Source organism: Protopterus annectens, chromosome 11.part0, assembly GCF_019279795.1.
Source record: "Protopterus annectens isolate FY-2018-M chromosome 11.part0, PAN1.0, whole genome shotgun sequence".
Taxonomy (NCBI): domain Eukaryota; kingdom Metazoa; phylum Chordata; order Ceratodontiformes; family Protopteridae; genus Protopterus; species Protopterus annectens.
Window position 1 is genome coordinate 1,100,226,753 of NC_056745.1, and position 17,032 is coordinate 1,100,243,784.

The following is a 17,032-nucleotide window of genomic DNA, read 5'->3' on the forward strand; positions in this document are numbered from 1 at the left end:
TATGCTAAAACGATTTCAGCTTCAAAGGCAAAGACTAAAGCACCTTTAAAGACAAAGAAACAAGTACAACAGCCTCATGGACAGGGCTCCATGCCTAAAAAACAGATGCTCAAAATGGCCGAAGACCTAATTACTTTGATCAGGGGTTCCCATCCCCCTCCTGATAAGAGGCCTAGGCAAGAGACAGAATATGAATGTTCAGATCAGGTTTCCATTTCTTCTGATTCCTCTTCTGATCAGGAATACTCTCTTCCTCCCTATGAGGATTTTGATGCTGAAGAATCTATCCCTTCAGCCCCTCCTCCTGAGGATTATTCTTTTGGGGAAACTTTACATACCATGAGGGAGCATTTCCACTGGGAGAGCCAAGATTATTCAGAATCTAAGAAAAGGCTCAGAGACTTCCTTTTACTACCACAACACAGGCCCCTAGCTATTCCACCAGTGCTAGACATTGTAGATGATGTATTTTCAGAGTTCAGTCTGACCCCCCTGACTCCTTACCTCCAGCTCCTGTTAAGCCGGACAGGTACTACAGGGTTCCTGACTCTCATAATTTCCTTTTCAAAAACCCTGCTGCTGACCCAGAAACTATCTCTCAGGGTTCCAAAGGGGTCAAGGCTTCCACTGCAAAAAAACTCTACTCCCTCTGACAGGGATTCTAGGGCACTGGACAGATGGGGAAAAAAGATTTACACTTCTGCTACCCTGGCTGTAAGGGCTTTAAATTGTCAGTTTCATATGCTCAGATATCAGCAATATATTATGTCCCTGCTTAAACAGAAAATGTTGATAAATTCTGAATGTGCAGAAAACAAAGAAATGCAGGATTTATTGCATGCAGCTGAACAAGTTGGAAAGCATACTTTGCAATGTGGTTTTGATTCTCTGGAGGCCTCCTGCAGGGCCGCAGTTATGGGTTCTGTCATTAGGAGGCGTGCTTGGTTAAAGGAGCAAAATCTACTTGATGATGTTAAAGCAAAATTATTAGATGCTCCATTACAACATGATGCTTTGTTTGGTGTTAAAGCAGAAGAGGTGTTAAAGAAAATGGAGGACAAAGCTAAATCTATGCAAACAGTCAAGGATTTCTTACAGGTACAGCCACCAATATTTAGCAGACACTGGCCTACAAAGAATTGGTCCTTTCCAGTGTCAGACAGGCCACAAAGGGGCAGATACAGATGCCCTAGAGGCAAATCCCAGCCCCAAGGTTCGTACAGGTCTAAACAATAGGGTCCTTCTACCTCCAGAACTGGAGAAGACAAATCACAGCCATACAGGAAACAGTCCCATGACTTCCCTCTGCCTGCGCCAAGCACTTATCTTCTGGCAGCACCTTTAGGGGGAAAACTAGCATTTTTTTCTCAAAATTGGCACATAATAGCCCAGGACAAATGGGTCTTAAACATAGTGTCACGAGGCTACAAGTTTCACTTCCATACCCTGCCAAGGGCAAAAGGTTGGCCAGACCTGCCAAAACATCAATGGGCAGAGGCACAAAAACAAGTCTCATCCCTCATGGACATGAGGGCCATTCAACAAGTCCCAGAGCAAGAGCAGGGACAAGGATTCTATTCAAGACTGTTCTTGGTACCCAGAAAGGACAAATCCTGAAGGCCAATACTGGACCTATCTATTCTAAACACATATCTGGATATTCCAAAATTCAAAATGTTGACTCTACAGCAGCTTCTGCCCATGTTGGGCAAGAAGGCTTGGCTTGTGACTTTAGATCTAAAAGAGGCATACCTGCATGTCCCAATCAGACAAACATGCAAAAGATACCTCAGATTCAAAGCTGGCTCAATGCACTACCAATTCTCTGCACTGCCCTTTGGCTTATCTATTGCACCCAGGGTCTTCACAAAGTGCCTGGCAGCAGTAATTGCATACTGCAGACAGAGGAATACAAATATATCCTTACTTGGATGACTGCCTCATTCAAGCAGAGAACAAGGACATTCTACTACAGCATCTGGCATTTGTAAAGAGATTATTATCATGCCTAGGGTACACAGTCAACGAACAGAAATCAAAACTAGTACCCTCTCAAGAGATAATATTCCTGGGTGGAAGCTTAAATACAACTGCCCAGATGGCTTATCTCATGCCAGACAAACAAAGGCAACTGACTACCTATTTCAAACTGTTGGCAACAAAGGCCCAGTTATCTGTAAGAAAATTTCTGCAGGCTTTGGGCTTCATGGCATCCTGCATTCTACTAATTCCATATGCAAGACTGCATATGAGGAAACTTTAGTGGTACCTAAAAAGTGTTTGGACTCAACATTGCCACAGCCTGGAAACAATAGTTACTCTTATTCCCTGCCTGCAACAGGAGTTTCGATGGTGGGCGAAGGCCTGTCACCAGAACAAGGGACATCCATTCACTCTACCCCCAGCCACACAGACATTAACAACGGATGCATCGGATTATGCCTTAGGAGCCCACATGGCAGGAAGATGTACTCAAGGCACATGGTACGCAAACCAAATGCATCTACATATCAATCAAAAAGAGATGATAGCTGTTCAAAATGCTCTGACAGCCTTCAAGGACCTACTTCATCCGGGACAACTACTGATAAAGACAGACAATACCACTGTCATGTGGTATATAAACAAGCAGGGAGGCACTCATTCTTACCCCCTTTGCAGACTAGCCATGACTTTGTGGGACACAGCATTGACTTACCAAGTATATCTGCAGGCACAATTCTTGCCAGGAAAGATAAATACTCTGGCAGACGAACTAAGCAGAAACCTCATGGATCCCCACAAGTGGAAATTGGATCCACAAGTCTTCAGCATGGTAACAAGGAAATAGGGATGCCCGGACATAGAGCTATTTGCCTCACCTCACAAGTGCCAACTAAAGAGATTCTGCACAAGGACTTATCACAGACAAGCATGGAAAGTGGATGCCCTGTCTTTCAGCTGGAAAAACTTAACAGTGTATGCCTTTCCTCCCCTGCCTCTCCTCCCCAAGGTACTCCTAAAGATAAGACAGGAGAAGCCAAAAATGATACCGATTACCCCTGACTGGCCATGCCAATACTGGTATCCAATCCTAAGGAACTTGTCTCAATGCCCAGCCTGGACCTTACCTCAAGTACCTCATCTACTGTCCCAGCAGAACAATCAGATCCTGCACAGCCAACTCAAGACTTTAAATCTGGCAGCATGGTGGATAATGTAGTCATGCAAAACACACCTCTCACTAAAGCGGTGATGGATGTTATTTTGGAGGCCAGGAGGCCTAGTACTAGAAAATCCTATGCTGGAAAATGGAAGAGATTCTGTGCTTGGAACCAGGCACAAGGAATTGACACAGCTGTACCAAATATTCCTCAGATTTTGCAATACTTGACTGAGATGCTGGACAAAGGCCTATCCTTTTCATCTATAAAAATTCATGCCTCTGCCATTTCGGCTCATTACAATACAGAGCCACCAATCTTTTTTCATCCTTTATTAAGGCAGTACCTCAGAGGGGCCAAAAATGTAAGGCCTCCACGGAGATCACCAATACCTGCATGGGACCTCAATTATGTCTTGGAAAAACTCACCTTGCCTCCTTTGAGCCAGCCGCTACAGCTGATATAAAGTTTTTATCTTGGAAAACAGCTCTGCTCTTAGCAATAACTTCTGCAAGATGAGTCTCAGAGCTACAGGCACTCATGGCTGTGGAACCTTTTATCATTTTTTATCCAGACAGGGTTTCTCTGAGGACATACCCGACATTTATGCCTAAGGTAGTGTCCAGTGTGGCCCTTAACCAAACTATTCATCTGCCTACCTTTTATCCAAACCCACAGAATAAGGGGGAGATAATTCTGCATTCTTTGGACATACACAGACAGCTATGCTTCTATTTGAACAGAACCAAAGCTTTCAGAAAGACAGAGCAATTACTAGTGGCATTTGCTGCAGGATCACAAGGAAAGGCCATCTCAAAGCAGACTATTTAAAAGTGGATAGGCCACTGCATTCTTTTCTGCTATTCACAACATGGCAAACCAATACCTAAGGGCATTAGGCCACATTCAACCAGAGCAGCAGCCTTCCTCAGGGGAGTACCAACCAAAGACATTTTAGAGGCTGCTACTTGGAGTTCAGTGCACACCTTCACAAAGCACTATCACTTACCACTCTACTCTAAATCCAGGGCAGGCTTTGCCACTGCAGTTCTGCAGGGCCTAATAGCCGCTCCTAATGCTATTTAGCTCCAGCATCCCAACCTTAGCTTTGGGATTCAACCCAATTGTAATGACTGCAACAGTGAAACATGAAGAACATAGTACAGTTGTGCACACTTACCATAAATGTAGATGTTCGAGTGTATTCACTGTTGCAGTCCAGGTTACCCACCCACCATCCCCCACTCCTTTGCTGGAACTTAACTGTACTTCTCTATTTTATACAACCTATGTGGTGTATTTGCTGGTAGATGAAGGCAAAATATATACTTCGGTGCATGCATGTTTTATTGACATATTTTTAGCCTACCCTTTTGGGGGGCACCTGACATCTGGGGCAAGAAAAACTGAAGAAAATGGCGTCGGCTGCATCTTTTATACCCCTGGCACACTGACATCAGGGAAGAGGCGACAGCAACCGATGCTGGAACTAGACTTTGGAATTCAGGCCGAATGAGGGTTGCCTGCCAGCAGGATAACCCATTTGTAATGATTGCAACAGTGAATACACTCGAACATCTACATTTATGGTAAGTGTACACAACTGTACTATCTAAAACAACAGTGTTATCGCAATGACTATTGAGAATGACATTCAGCTTACTGACCAGACAATGGTTAGCCTGTTTTGGGAGCAGAACACTCAAGGTCTTGCCGTATAACTTTGCCGCAGGAAATACTAGATAAATTATAATGATTGCTAAAGGTTTGCAACTGTTTTCATGATGGCTTGAACGTTAGCCACATTTAAGAAGGCTGTGGTGGCAGATGTGGCCCTGGGGAAATGGTCTGTCACTAAATTTGGGATAACAGAAGGCAGTGTGACTGGCTATCCATATTGAAATGATCGTTCTGTTGACTAGTCTCCTCTCCCTGATCTTGACAAAGGCAACAAAAAACTGCTCAGATTTCTTGCATAGCTTTCTACTTTTACTATTTCTAAGCAGTTCAGATAGTGTGTCACAACTCAAAAGAATATTCACCAAGAGTCTAGCCCCCATGTCTCTGATAGAGGCAGACAGTAATGCCCAAACTAACATACCCCCACATAACCTCTAGAAACTTCATAATCAACACACCCCATGATACATAGGGACAAAACAGCCATTTGCTCACCCGATGTTTCTGACAGAGTACTCTGTAGAGAATTATGACAATCTGCCAGCTCATTACATTCCTAAAACACAGGTTCCCAGTTATCTCTTTCTTCCCCTTCACACATCCAACATTATGCTTTCTATCTGAGGAAAAATTCTTTGAGGTCTGCTTGAGTATTTACTATAAAAGAGTTAAAAGAACTGGAAGACTGGTGTTTAGAAATGGGAAGGAGCCAATTACATAGAAATAAATGGAAACTGTGGGAACAGTACATGCAGACTAATGTTTAGGAGGAGGAGTGAGGTTTAAGAGAAAGGTGGGGATTCAGCATTTTATGTAGTTTTGGACTGATGGTTACAGAGAAAGAAAGAAAAGATATGTGATAAGTAATGTATGCAAATGGAAAAATATTAATATGGTGTGTTTTGTTTTCTATTACTGTATGTTTGCCTATGTCTTAAGTAATAATTATCACTATTTAGTGACTTTAGTCCTCAGTAATTTGCCATAAAAACACGAATGTTATGAAGAACATACCAAAAATATGACACAAAAATCTGGACCTTAATAGGTTCATAGGTATATACTAGGGTAATTACCACAAGGGCCTTTATAAGTCTAGTCATGCAATCCAACCCAGTTTTGTCCCTATGTATCATGGGGTGTGTTGATTATGAAGTTTCTAGAGGTTATGTGGGGGTATGTTAGTTTGGGCATTACTGTCTGCCTCTATCAGAGACATGGGGGCTAGACTCTTGGTGAATTTCTGATTTCCCATTCATTCGTCAAAGTTATGCTTAAATAGGGTTATAGTGGACTCTGCTTCACATGGATGGGGAAGCCTGTTTCAGAGCATGGGGAATCCTGTGAGACACACATCTCTCTCTCCAACATGTCTTATGTCACATGCAGAATTTAAATCTTTGTATCTAGAGGGTCTAATGCTGTTCTTTTTGCAGATGTGCAAAAGGCCCATCAGAGTTGGATCCAAGGATGACTTGTATGCTAGGCATAGACCACCTCTCAGTATCCTGTAGGAGATGAAGTATAGCGATAGGACTTTAAGGTGATCATATGGGACAATGTGTTTATATCCTGGATTCTCCTGGTAAGGAACCTTTATGGGGGCATTCCAGCTATTGCATTTGTCTGGTCAGGTACCTGCTGAAGAGGGCATTATACTCAATGATGGGTCTGATAAGGGCAAAATAAAGTGTATGCCATGCCGTTACTACATAGAATGATTTTCTTACTACCTTGGCCACATGTAAGGCAAAGGCTAGATTACAGTCTACATATGTTCCCAGATTCCTGACTACCTAGCGAACTCTTAAGGGTGTTTTATAATTGATGTAATTAAGCTGGGATGTATTTTCCCAAAAGGCACTATAACTCATTTCTTGGCATTGATTTTGTCTGACTTTGGCATCAATCATTTGTCTGTGTTAGACCTTCTTGTAAAATGTTTGTGTCATAGCAGGAATCCATGATAACTCCCACTTTGCAGTCATCTTCGAGCTTGGTCAGCCAAATACCCCTGCCATTAGCCTTTGCCTCCAAGAAGTAGATGCCAGATGGGAATGTATAATGTTCTATGAAATAAATAATAGCATAGGTAACCAACAAACCCTCGATCCTAGCCAGTTCATATTAATCAAGGTCTGATCCTGTCTACGCAACCTGGTCAACTTCTTCAGAAAGGTTACTGAAGTAATGAATGAGAGACAGTCACTCCATACCACATATCTAGACCTTGCAAAGATTTTTGACACTATCCCATGCTTTGATATCTTAGATAAACACTCTCAGCTAAATGTAAATCCCCATGTAACTCATTAGATAGCAAACTGTCTCACAAATAAAACCCAGGAAATTAGGGTGGACACCTCTAGTCCTTCCAAAAGATCTGGCAGTAGCAGTGTACCCAAGGTTTCATTCCTTAGGCACTCCTCTTTAGTATCTACTTCTCAGAGGTCAAAGCAAATGTTAACGTTTTATGGCATACCTCCCAACTGTACCCAATTACCCGGTAAAATACGAGTTTTGGGGTCCAAATAATGGGGTGCCACGATTCCCGAGTGGCACCCCTTAAATTCCGAGTTTCCCAGCACTTGTCCTTAAATTTCTGAGTTTTCCGGCACTTGGATTTTAAATTTCCTGGCTTTTTGAACTGACGTCATCGCATACGTGATGACTTCAGCTCTGTGAAACAGCCTGCGAAATTGAGCTGAAGCTAATGCGTGCATGCATTTCCGGATGAAATGCTTCTTAAATCCTTAGCGGGAACACAGCAGCCATTTGAAAAAGGAACAGAACAGCAACCATTTAAAACTGCAAGCAAGGCATGTGTAATTGCTAGGAAACTGCGAGCGAGCTTGGATGACTGCAATGGGAGTAACAGCCGTTGGATCTATGCTGCACGGACTAGAACTGCCACCGATTGGATATATGCTGCCTAGTGTACAGAGAAAAAGCTGCTGCCAACTGGAAAGGTAGGAAATGGTGTGCATGTGTGTGTGAGAGAGAGAAAGAGGGAGTAAAATGGAAGATGTAATAATAATTATAAACTCGATCCATAATCGGTGGTAACACTGAATGAATTACTAGTTCAGTGCATCACAGAGAATTCTAAACACTTTTCAGATTAGAAGAAAAGGGGATTTTACCATCCACATTTCTTAAAAAAATAAACAATATGCAATGCAAGGTTGGATAATCCCTCTCCTTGCTTGACGGCATGTATGTGTGTGCAGACTTCTGTTCTTCTGGTCACTAGCTGTTCCGCTGTTAAACTATTAGCTAACTGTCACAGAGATGAAGTTTAGAAGTGTTATGTAACTCGATGTGGCAAGCTATGACTGGAATTGAGAAAGAAGAGAACAGCTGGTATGGTGCAAAAGTAAAGTGACTCATTATGACTAAACTGTAAAATGTTTTGCAATTTATTAGCTTTACTGACAGAACTACTGTTTACTATTTCAACAAAAATACTTGGAGCTGCCAGAGTTTGCAAAAAAGAAAACGTATCAATTTATGAAAAACTGATATTTACATTGCAGTGGTTCTCTGATTTGTACAGTGTAACTCAGATTATTTTATGCTGTAGAAGTTGAACAAATAAATATATTGCACAAGTGTCAACAACAATGTGATTTCTTTTCCAAGTCTGCATCACTGATAACTGTTTAGCTAATTATTACAACCTGTATAGTTATCCAGATGACAGGTAAGTTAGCACTGGAAATATAATTAGGACCAAGAAATGGTGCCAATCCCAAAAATCACATTCTAAAGCTGGTATCCTAAATCTGTAACTCACTGACCAAACAGGGAGTTCTTAAGATACTGGGTGTTTCTGAATATTTGATTAAGGCTTTGTATATTATAGAACCTTGCTACAACTTTAAATTTCAAGTAACCTTGCAATGTGTTCGGTGCCCGATTTCTTTCACTCTCTCCACTGTTGGTCTATAGCTTTATATAGATGGTAAGAAGAGAAATCAATTGCAACACTTGCAAGTTTCACAATTGCTATTCAAATTTGACCTTTACATTATTAGACTACTATCCTAGCAAGGGCAATGTAGTCACTTGCATTTTTCTCAAAGTTTCTGTAAATGCAAATTATAATTTCCTTCATAGGTTCATATGTGTTTACTAGGCTAATGATCACGAGGGCCTTTTTAAGCCTAGCCATGCATCCCAAATCTCTGACAAGTTCTGATACCCTTGATAAGTCTGAGCAGGGTTTTGGATATGAACCATTTACAGGTTACCTGTGTCCATTAGAGACATAGGTACCAAACCAGGAATGAATTTCTGGTTTCCCGTGCAATTGTTCTAGTTGCACTTGAATTGTGTTAGGGAAGATGTTTCTGTGTGTGCAAAGGGCCTTTGATTTGAATTTTGAAAACACCCCAAAGGTCATTTTTATCCACCACTGCCAAGATGCATTTTTTTGGATGTGGCATGGGTTTCAATGCTGTTTCCATGAATGCGAGTTTCAAGGGCAGATAATGTTTTAATGCTAAGTCTGTTTTCATTGTGATTTGTTGTGAGACAGTATTGCTTTGTTTAGCAGATGTCTTAGTGTTTGTGCATTATGCTATAAAATGTAAAAATAAAATCAAAATCATTGTAGAAGTAAAGCAATATGCACATTAGTGTTTATGGTAAATGGGGCAAAATAGCCAGGTAATGGGACATTGGAATGGCTGCAGGTGGACTCTGGTGCCATAGTTTGGTTGTCTGTTCAGTTTTGTTTGAAAGTTGGTATCCCACAATTCCATCAGAGTGGGTGGGGTTACATAATTTTGTATGCAAATTTTATGCTAATCAGCGTACAGATTTGTACCTATTTTTCATGGGCCTTGTCCAGATTTTTGATGTTTCCAGGTTGAGAGGTATGTTTTATGGCTGTCCAAATTTGCAGAGGACTATAAATTTGGTGACATCATAGAGTCTCTAGAGGGTGCCAAGATCCTCAGAGGGCCTTTCTCAAACAGTCAGTGTCAAAACTATGTTCTAAACCTTAATGTAAAAAAATGTATAATAGTGTTTTTCAGCAAGCATAATTTCCCTTGTAGCTATCACAGTGAAACACAGCCTTGAAAGTTGATTCTGTAGTCAGGAATCTGAGAACCTAAGCTGACAATGAAATGTTCTGTGACCACCTCATATCCACTACTGCAAAGAAGTCCTTTTTCATTGCATAACTTATTTCTAAAGGTAAGGCATCCAGGCCTAGGATGTAATAATTCCATTGTACTATGCTGTCATTAAGTCAATCATTGACTGCAGTGCCCCTTTTGGTAGCATGAACACTGTAAGAGATGTCAGTCTCTTTTTCCAATATAAATAGGACATGTTGGAAAGATAAGTATCGGTCACAGGGAGTACCACTTCTGTGAAACACTATTCCACCCCACATAAAACAGAGTATTTTCCCTTATTCTGTACAAACATTATTTGGATGGCTGGATGGGAACCTCAACTTCACCTCCTGATTTAGCACCTGTATCCCTTATGGTTAGGGGTAACAAGTAAATCTCCCCAAATATCCTTGTTTTGCCTTTTTCTGTTTTATTCATGCAGAAAACAGTAATAGTAGTAGACAACTACCATGATAATGTAAGGCTAGGCTTCATAAGATCCTCACAGATCAGTAGCCTAGTAAGTACATATAACACTTCAGTCATAAACAGTTGGCCGGATGAAAATTAATGATACAGGGTTTTACCTGTGGTAGAGCTCACACACACACAACACACTCACTCAGTCACTCACTCACTCACTCACTCACTCACTCACTCACTCACTCACTCACTCACTCACTCACTCACTCACACACACACACACACACACACACACACACACACACACACACACACACACACACTCACACTCACACTCACACACACACACTCTGCAATTCCTGTCTATAATAATTGACTCCAAGGTTGACAAACTTTGGAAAAAAGTTATATTATACTTAGGTTGAATGTTTTTTCTTGTTGCTTAATGTTGACAAAACTGGTTTCAATATCTTGAACATATTAATATTACTCAATGCTGTATTTAATGTTTGTTGACAGGTATGTGTAAAACTGGGACAGGAGGTAAAGGCTTAACATGTATATTGACAGTATTAAAACATGAGAATGTAACAGAATAAGTTTAAAGATAGTTCTGTACACAGTCGATATGTTGGATATGTGAGAAAATGTTGTCAGATATACCCATATTAATTAACTCCAGGCAGTTTGTGGGAATAGTTGTCTTTTTTTTTTGGTAATACTTGTTTTTAACAAATAATGCTAAAATGCCAATTGTCCTGGTGCTGACTGATAGGAGTATATTTTCTGGCATTCTGCTAGGTCTCTAGGAGTAAATATGAAAAATTCCTCTTGGTAGTATTTTTTCTATTTATTTTGAGGCAGCTTTTTAATTCTTTAACTTGTTAAAGCATTGCTTTCTGTTTTTCTAAGGGCTGTCTTTAATGTAAAGCTGACCTGGTTAAAGTGGTGTATTTTGGATGTTTGTACATGTTGCAAAATTTAAAGTGGTTGATTTGCCCTTTTGTCATTTCTGTTTGTAGAATGAGCTGGAAAACTTTCCCCTCAACACCATTCAGCACTGCCAAGCTGTGATGAATGCCTGCAGCTACAACTCCATCCTGGCATTAGTATGTAAGGAATCAGGTCAGAGTAAGCCAGACATGCATCTTTTCCAGTGCGATGAGATTAAGGTAAGCATTTGTCTTTTTACCATTTTATAGTCAGTTGTATCTTATTTTCACAGGTGTCCTACCAGTGAAGGCAATGCAATGTACTTGTATGTAGGTAGTGAAACACAGTGGTGGGTTAATGACCTGTTGAATTTTGTGCTAATTTCTTTGCTGTGGGAGTAATTTTTTTTGATTTGAGGGTGTTAGGGTGCAACAGAAGTACTGGCCTCCACTTGTTGCTAAACCCATTTCTCTATTAACATAGTGCAGCATTGAAGATATTATTCAAACATGTATGGTTGAAGAGAGTTCTCTCACACCACTATGCTTTCAAGAAGTATCTGCAACCATGTTGTTTTTTATCAAGTAGATCACTTATGCACCTCATATTAATTTTGCTGTAAAGTTGGTAGAGTTTGCTTCTGACTGCATATTGCTAGAGCATGAATAAACCAGCACCAGTTTAAATTTTGCAGCCTTCTTGGAACTCCCATGGCAATTATGGGGCTGAATATCTTTGACACTACGCTAAAATTCATAAAATTGGACATAGGATTCCTTTGTTTGTAGTATATAATTCCCTGATATCAGCCAAAGCTGGCATCTTAATTTAATTTTCTGTAGCTTGCAAAGAATTTTAGTGCCATATGACTTACTAAAAAAAAAGTAGTCTTGTTCTGCCGTTTCATTTCAGCTCTGGGGGATTGTATGAACTGTCATAAACGAGGCAGGGTTTGTCGCTGAAGCATTCCTGGCTTTATGTCCTTGAGTGCTGTTACCCATGTTGCATCTCCATGCAAACAGTTATGATTTATAGAACTCAACAGTGCAAGTAACAGTGTGGCCTTCAGAAATGTACTTTTCAGTAGGAAGGCATTTGTACATGATTGTGATCAAATGTTTTCATCACACCAGTGGTTAGTGATAGGCTGTTTTGTTCATTGTGTGTATGGCGCAGTTTATACCTTATTTAGCAAATGTCATTAAATATAATCCAGGTTTTTAGTATATATCGTATAGGCGCTGTTTTCTATGCCTACTCTGATTCTGTAGAGAAATGGAGCAAAATATTTCAAAGAAAAAAATGCATTCAGAAAGTGACATCTTAATTTCCTAAAGATGCATGTCAAATTCTTTTAAATTAGAGCTTGTTTGTACTCTGAAACAGTAGAGCATGAATTTTGTCTCGTGATTGAAATGACTGAGATTTCGTGACTTGGAATTTTTCAAACAAGACAGCAGTGTTCTGATGGCACCGTTTGCTGAATTGTTGGTACTGAGGTCATGCTTTCATCATTCCCAGCATAGAACCTTCTGTGTTCATTTCCTTTTCCCTTAGGTTGCAGAGAAAATCATGTGTTTTGTCAGCAGTCATGGTAATTGTTTAATTGAAAGCCATTTCCTGTCAACAGACCTTTGACAGTTATTGTGTTTGTCACCTTTTCTCACCGGAAGATTATGTTTTCAGGTATCTTGCTTTGTTACACTTGGTTGTACCTGCTAATTATGTTCATTAATTATGGCATTTGTGTTTTGTGCCAGCTGCTGCTTGTTTGTTGTTTTGCCGGTAATCCTGTCCCATCATATAAATAAAACAGCAAATTAAATAAAGCCCTTTCTGAATTCACTGAACTTCTAATGCCTGTGTCTTTCTAAAAGGGAAACATCCTCTCTGATTAAATCCCTCCGAAAAAGATTGCCATCATCCTCATCATCTTTAACCCCCATCTGTTAACAGATTTATCCTTTACCATGTTTTTTTTTTACTGAAACAGATTTTAGGTAGGTGGTATCTTCTGGCTGCTTGTTCTACCAGACTTTTGTTTTGATAAAAAGTACTTCCTAGTTTTCATCCTGGATTTTCTTGTACCAAGTTTTGTTGCACATGTTACTACAGCTGCTGTTGCTAGGGGTGATAAGACCTTTAGTGTGCACATCCTGCTTTTTACTTGTGTACATCTCAGCATCTTTTTCACTGTGAATCTGCATGCTCCGGATGAGTATGTTATACAATCCTTTGTGTAATGTAAACTGTTTTGTGCATTTTAATGTCCTGCTTAACTGGGAACATTTCCTTCCTCAGTAAGCTTTTATATTCTGTGTTTCCTCAATGTAGTACCTGTGTAATGACATGCCCAGTTGTGTGAAATGAGCACCTTGCAGTGGTCAGATTCATGTCCTCATTTTGCCCTTTGTACTCTGTTGTCATGCATTATTTGGAAAGCAATATTATCTTGAATTATAGGCTGCCCGTTTGCATGTTTCATGGAAAGCATTCATATAGCAAGTTGAGACCCTGAATAATGAGAGCAATGTTTATAATATTTATATGGATGCGCAGAAGGGACTTTGACAACTTGGATGTGTTACTAGCCTCCATGAAGTCTTCATAAAAGCTCCTGTAAGGTCTGCCCTCTCTAATGTACGGCACTCCAACCTATTTGCATCCATAACTTCCAAATTATAAAATTGCTATAACAAAATTGCCAAATTTGCCACTAACTAAAAACTCCTCACATCATTGCCTTGCCCTTCAGTCTCTACATTGGCTAGAACTTCCAAATTATCTGGATTACCTCCAGCTCGTAACAGCTCATAGATTCATTTTTAACCCATCTATATGCCCTGTCCTTACAAACATCCTTCTCCCTTATACTGCTAACAGAACTCTTAGGTCTGCCCACCAAAACTTAATCACTGTCTCTAAACCTAACCGTCCAGCAGGACAACTACTCCTCTCCTTCTCCTTAGCCAAAACGTGGAATTCTCTCTTTCCCTCCTTAAGATCTTTGCTGAACATAAAAAACATTAAGACCCAACATCACTCTTTTCTACTTAATCGAAAATGTACCTGCATCCTTCCAACCTAAGTCATCCTTCCTTTAAATTCTTCTATTTCTAAGCTTATTTTCCACTTTCTCATAATAACTTTCTTTAAAAGTCACTAGCTACTTCCTGGATTGTTACTTTTAGTTCTTATATGAAGGTCATCAGACATATTGTCTAGAATCTAACAACAACTGCCTTACTCTGAACAATTTTGTAAATATTATTCTTTGACATGTAAATATCAGTAATTGTGTTTCTTATCTACTATATATTTTCTGTCCATATTTTGCTGTATTTTCTGTATTGTATTGTATGCTACTGTTGGAGCTTTTCTCCCTGGGTCTCCACTGAAAATGGGCTCCCTGGGCCCAGTGGACTTCCCCAGTCGTCAGACTGGAAATAAATAAATAAATAAATGTATACTTTCTATGATTACTGCTTGTTGCTTAAAGCTATGCATTGTTTGCTGTAACTGTTTTATATCTACTGTATTTGTGAGGTAGCTGTTATATTCATCCAGAGCTAGATTATGGCCAAGTGGGTCCTTAGGTAGGCTAATGGATGAGGCCCCCACAGCCATTCCAGTGTCCCATTACTTGGCTACCTCCCAGTACCATGAACAATGTCAGTGTGCATACTGTTTTCCTGTTTACTTTCAAAATAATTACAGAAGTGTGGATTTTAAAGCTTTTAATTTATTAATCCTTTGTCGACCAGGTTAGTCCCACAAGGCTGCAGAAGCCTCTTTTCAGAGGAGACCTGAGGTGGTATTCTTTCTACTAAGGGAAATATGGGGAAAGTATGGTCGTAGAAGTAAACTTACGATAACGTTTGAATGGATACTGCTGCAGAAGCCTTAGCTCATCTTCCCCTGGAATGAGACACCATTTTTGGCTTGACCATGCCAGCTTTTATATGCTTGGCAAGATATAACCCATATAGCTAAGGCCTACTGAAGCAGTGATCAATGTGATGAACAACTTCTACTCTTTTCGATAGGTGCCATGGGATCTATCACACCCATCTGAGCTACCACAAACTCAGGCAAATGGGGCTTGAGTTTAAACATCTCATCCAAAGGACAACACCCTTGGGAGTAATCCATTTATTTGGTATGGGAGTAGAACCCACAATTTTATCCACCAGAGGTGAGTGTGCTACCTGTTGTACTACTAAAACTGCTTTCAAATGTTATAGCACAAACACTGATGATTGTTTGCTAAACAGAAAACAAAACAGTTGCACATTGAAAACAGACTTAGCATGAGCAGCAGTAAACTTCCTTTCCTTTGAAGCTCACATTCATTGAAAATGTACCTGGCCAGTGGTGGATGAAGTAAGTGTACCTTGGTTTCTGTACTGTTTTCAAACAGTGGGCACCATGCATACATTTTTAGGATGTATGTGATGATGTTCGTGCATCAGCCATTTCTGGATAGTTAAACCGAGTACCAAAATAATTTGCTGTAAAAAGAAACCGATGATGAATAGTCTGGGGGTTGAATAAGGCACAAAACCGACAGCGAGGGATGTCATGGTCTGGGTCTAAGCAAGGAATGCAGTACGAATGAAAATCTTTGAGGTATTTGCTTTCCACAGGTAATACAACTGTTAACTTTCACTGACATTGGTTAAGAGCAAGATAAAGGATCCCCAATGGGGTACTTAGCTTTTTTGAAGACTTCAGAACGAAAATTTCAGGAGTCAGCCGACTGGCACTTGCGAACTGCTTCTGCTTCAGGCACCGCGTGACAAAAAAGACTGATGTAATGGTGTCGACTGCATGTTTTATACCCCTGATGAACTGACATCATGGAAAAATAGACAGCATCCAACGCAGGAGTCCAAGACTTTGATATTCAGGCCGGCTGAGGGCTACCTGCAGGCAAATAACCCAAATGTAATGACTGCAACAGTGAACACACACACTCTAACATCTACATTTATGGTAAGTGTACACAACTGTATTTTCTTTGATTCACCTTCCTGATTGTTTTAAATTTATTTCTTACTTAATGTAACAACATTTGTTAGAGTGCAATTAAATTTGTAGTTTTGGATATTTTTTCCAGTAAGCAGTGAAACAAAATGTATCAACCAGTAATGACAAAAACTGCCCATTTCAGAACATTTTGTTGTAATGACTGACATTGACTAACTGTGATCCCCTACAATTTACCAATCATCTGACATTTGGGACTTTCAAGATGGCTGCACATTGTGTAACAGATTAATTTTCCGCTCACTCAGTGTGAAAACAGAAACTCAGAAGAGAGAGACAGTAAGCTTATATTTTTGGGTAAATTTCAGTTACTGGCCAGGAAATGCCGAGAACCTGAAAGAAAATCAATAACAAAAGGTGAGGAGAAAAACACTGGCTGGGAAGAATTTTGCAGCTGTTCAGCAAAAAGCAGTTCAAGCTCTAGCTTTGGTGCAAGACATGGCTTTTGTTAACCTAGAGGAAAAATAAGTCAAATATATTCAGAGCTGATTAAAATAAACAAAATGCTGATGGAGTAGATTAACTCAAATAAAAGGCTGGAATAAATGGAAGAAACATTACACATATATTCAGATGAAGTGATAAAACTGCAAAAATCAGAGGTTGAAATGAAGAAAAGTCTGGTTGCATATGAGACTGCTCAAGAAGAGATGTTTCAAAAATAATAGACTCAGA

The 17,032-nt window shown here is 40.0% G+C and overlaps 1 protein-coding gene across 1 annotated transcript in view; it reads left to right on the plus strand.

Annotated features, from left to right (window-relative positions):
* The window catches only part of EPS8 (epidermal growth factor receptor pathway substrate 8), a 2,217,981-nt gene that overhangs the window by 1,509,658 nt on the left and 691,291 nt on the right, over nt 1–17,032 (plus strand). The window contains exon 7 of the mRNA XM_044087279.1: nt 11,398–11,547. Within this exon, the coding sequence (XP_043943214.1) occupies nt 11,398–11,547 (150 nt within the window). The remainder of the gene's footprint in view (nt 1–11,397; nt 11,548–17,032) is intronic.